At 57.2% G+C, this 2,159-nt stretch overlaps 2 protein-coding genes across 2 annotated transcripts; one reads left to right on the top strand and one right to left on the bottom strand.

Moving 5' to 3' along the window:
• Positions 1–10: 10 nt before the first annotated feature.
• On the top strand, positions 11–649 carry SPRG_17417 (hypothetical protein; the record flags this gene model as incomplete). Its single annotated transcript, XM_012356717.1, has 1 exon — positions 11–649. The coding sequence occupies exon 1, from the start codon at positions 167–169 to the stop codon at positions 647–649; it is 483 nt and encodes a 160-aa protein (XP_012212107.1). The 5' UTR covers positions 11–166.
• Positions 650–1,447: 798 nt separating this feature from the next.
• On the bottom strand, positions 1,448–1,815 carry SPRG_17416 (hypothetical protein; the record flags this gene model as incomplete). Its single annotated transcript, XM_012356716.1, has 2 exons — positions 1,448–1,663; positions 1,714–1,815. The coding sequence occupies 2 exons, from the start codon at positions 1,813–1,815 to the stop codon at positions 1,448–1,450; spliced, it is 318 nt and encodes a 105-aa protein (XP_012212106.1).
• Between the last annotated feature and the right edge of the window lie 344 nt (positions 1,816–2,159).

Below are 2,159 nucleotides of genomic sequence, written 5' to 3'. Positions count from 1 at the left end.
TGAAACCGAGCTCGTCATCGCCCTCACCAAGTACACGTCGGACAAGACCAACGACGCCAGCCACCGCGTGCTCGAGTCTGGCGTCATCTCGACGCCGCCGCGGTCGCCCCACGTCGGCCACTCCCACGGCGTCATCGCGTCGGGGCCCTCTGACGAAGAGACGGCGATGCGCCAGAAAATCTCAGTGCTTATTTTCGAGGCCGGCGTCGCGGTCCACTCGATCATCATTGGCATTGAGCTCGGCGTGAGCTCGGGCGACGAGTTCACGACGATTTTGATTGCAATCTGCTTCCATCAGTTCTTTGAAGGCGTTGCTGTCGGTAGCTCGGCCGTCTCGGCCTTCTCGGAGATGAAGACACTCGCGCTCTCGGCACTTGCGTACTCGCTCACGACGCCGATCGGTGTCGTTATCGGCATTCTCATCTCGAGCACGTACAGCGACACGTCGACGACAGCGCTTTGGGTCAAGGGCACCTTCGATGCGATTGCCGGTGGTATCCTCGTCTACACGGGGCTCGTCGAGCTCGTGACGTACCATTACACGACCAACTCCGAGTTCCACAAGAAGACGTTCACGGGCCGTGGCCTCAACTACATGTGCCTCTACCTCGGGTCGGCCGCCATGGCCATCGTCGGCAAGTGGGCATAATCCTCTGATTCCGCTATCTAAATCCATTAAATGTTCAAAATTGTCTTACGTCATCGTACGAGTACTATCGATTCGCTCTCCCAAATACCAACTGTCTCTACTTTGAATCTCAAGATCTTGTGCTCATAACGTTACTAGTACATCCGATACGAGAGGCCTTTGGCTTGGCGTATTTCCACCTGCCCACGCCGCTTGCCGCCTCGTTGACTGCAGCGCAAGAGATGTCGAATGGAGAACGTACGCGTGCTATAGCGCACTAGAGCAGGAGGTTAGGAGGTTCGACTACTCTTATCTCAAATCGTGGCCGCAAATTAGCCGGTTCGAAGCCGAACACTGCTGGTGATGACGGTGGTGGCGTACGACCCAAACGATGACATGGAGTCGAGAGCGGTGCGCGCCGAATCAAGGCCAAATACTCCCACTAACTGCTGGTCGGCGGCGTCGCTGCCCGACTCGGTCGAGTCGGTGGACGCAGATCGCACGGCGCGTGGACGCAGATCGCACGGCGCGTGGCTCTTGTGCGAGCTTGGGCAGTAGTACTCGGCTGGAGAGAATGATGCCATGGTCATCGTCGTTGATGCATTCCCCGCGAGCCACGTCGACAGCGGGTCGCGCGATGTCTACTGCTTGTATGACGAAATCGGATCGCGATCGCAACACTGCACCGTCGGTAAGAGAAGACGTTCGACGGGCGGTCTTGTCTATCGGTGGGCAGTAGCAGTGGGTGCAGATGCGGACTTTTTTCGTGCCGAGCGTCGAGGTCGCGACGTGGATGTGGGCGCAGCGTGTGCAGGCAATCTAACGTAGCCAATAAGTACTCAGAGAGGATGCAGTCAATAATACGTGGTGGCAAAAGTAGCACTGAAGCTTGTGCGAGAGGAGTTTAAACGCGCGAAAGCACACGTCGCAGTACGACGCGTTGGCTCGAAACGGCACCGGCGACGACAGCCGGCGCTGCCGGATGACGCGTGACTGCACGTCGTCGGCGCAAAAGTAGTCTTCGAGGTTGAGCATCTAGTCAAAGGATATAACCCACTACGCAAAACGACTCACGATAGCAGTACCTCGCCCACAATCCGCTCCATGACCTTGCGCCCCAGGAGGCGTGGGATTTTGCCCATTGGTTGGCCGGCATAGATCGAGTAAAAGTCAAAGGTACCGTCCATGTCCGTCTCGAGAAATACATGACCCGACTACAAGGCGCGGATCACGGAATGCAGCAGACAACGTACAGCGTACCCGGTATATGTACCCGCGGGCAAAGCGGTGCGTGGCCTGCAAGGACGGACAGCAGTCGAGATCGATTGAGTGGATAATGCGCACAAAGCCGTTCCGGACACAGCCGCGCTCGTCCACAACAGTCACGTCGCGAAGACACTAGCGTGACAAGTCAAAACTGGAAAGAAAATGATGAACGACGGACGTGTACCTCCAAGTAGCACGCGTCTCGCTTGGCAAGGACGCCCTTGCCCAAGAGAGTGCTCTGCATCGCGGCCCATAGGATGCTCGT

Source organism: Saprolegnia parasitica (assembly GCF_000151545.1).
Source record: "Saprolegnia parasitica CBS 223.65 unplaced genomic scaffold supercont2.559, whole genome shotgun sequence".
In the NCBI taxonomy this organism is placed as follows: domain Eukaryota; phylum Oomycota; class Saprolegniomycetes; order Saprolegniales; family Saprolegniaceae; genus Saprolegnia; species Saprolegnia parasitica.
The sequence above is the reverse complement of the archived record's forward strand: the minus strand, read 5'-3'. Positions and strand labels throughout refer to the sequence as shown.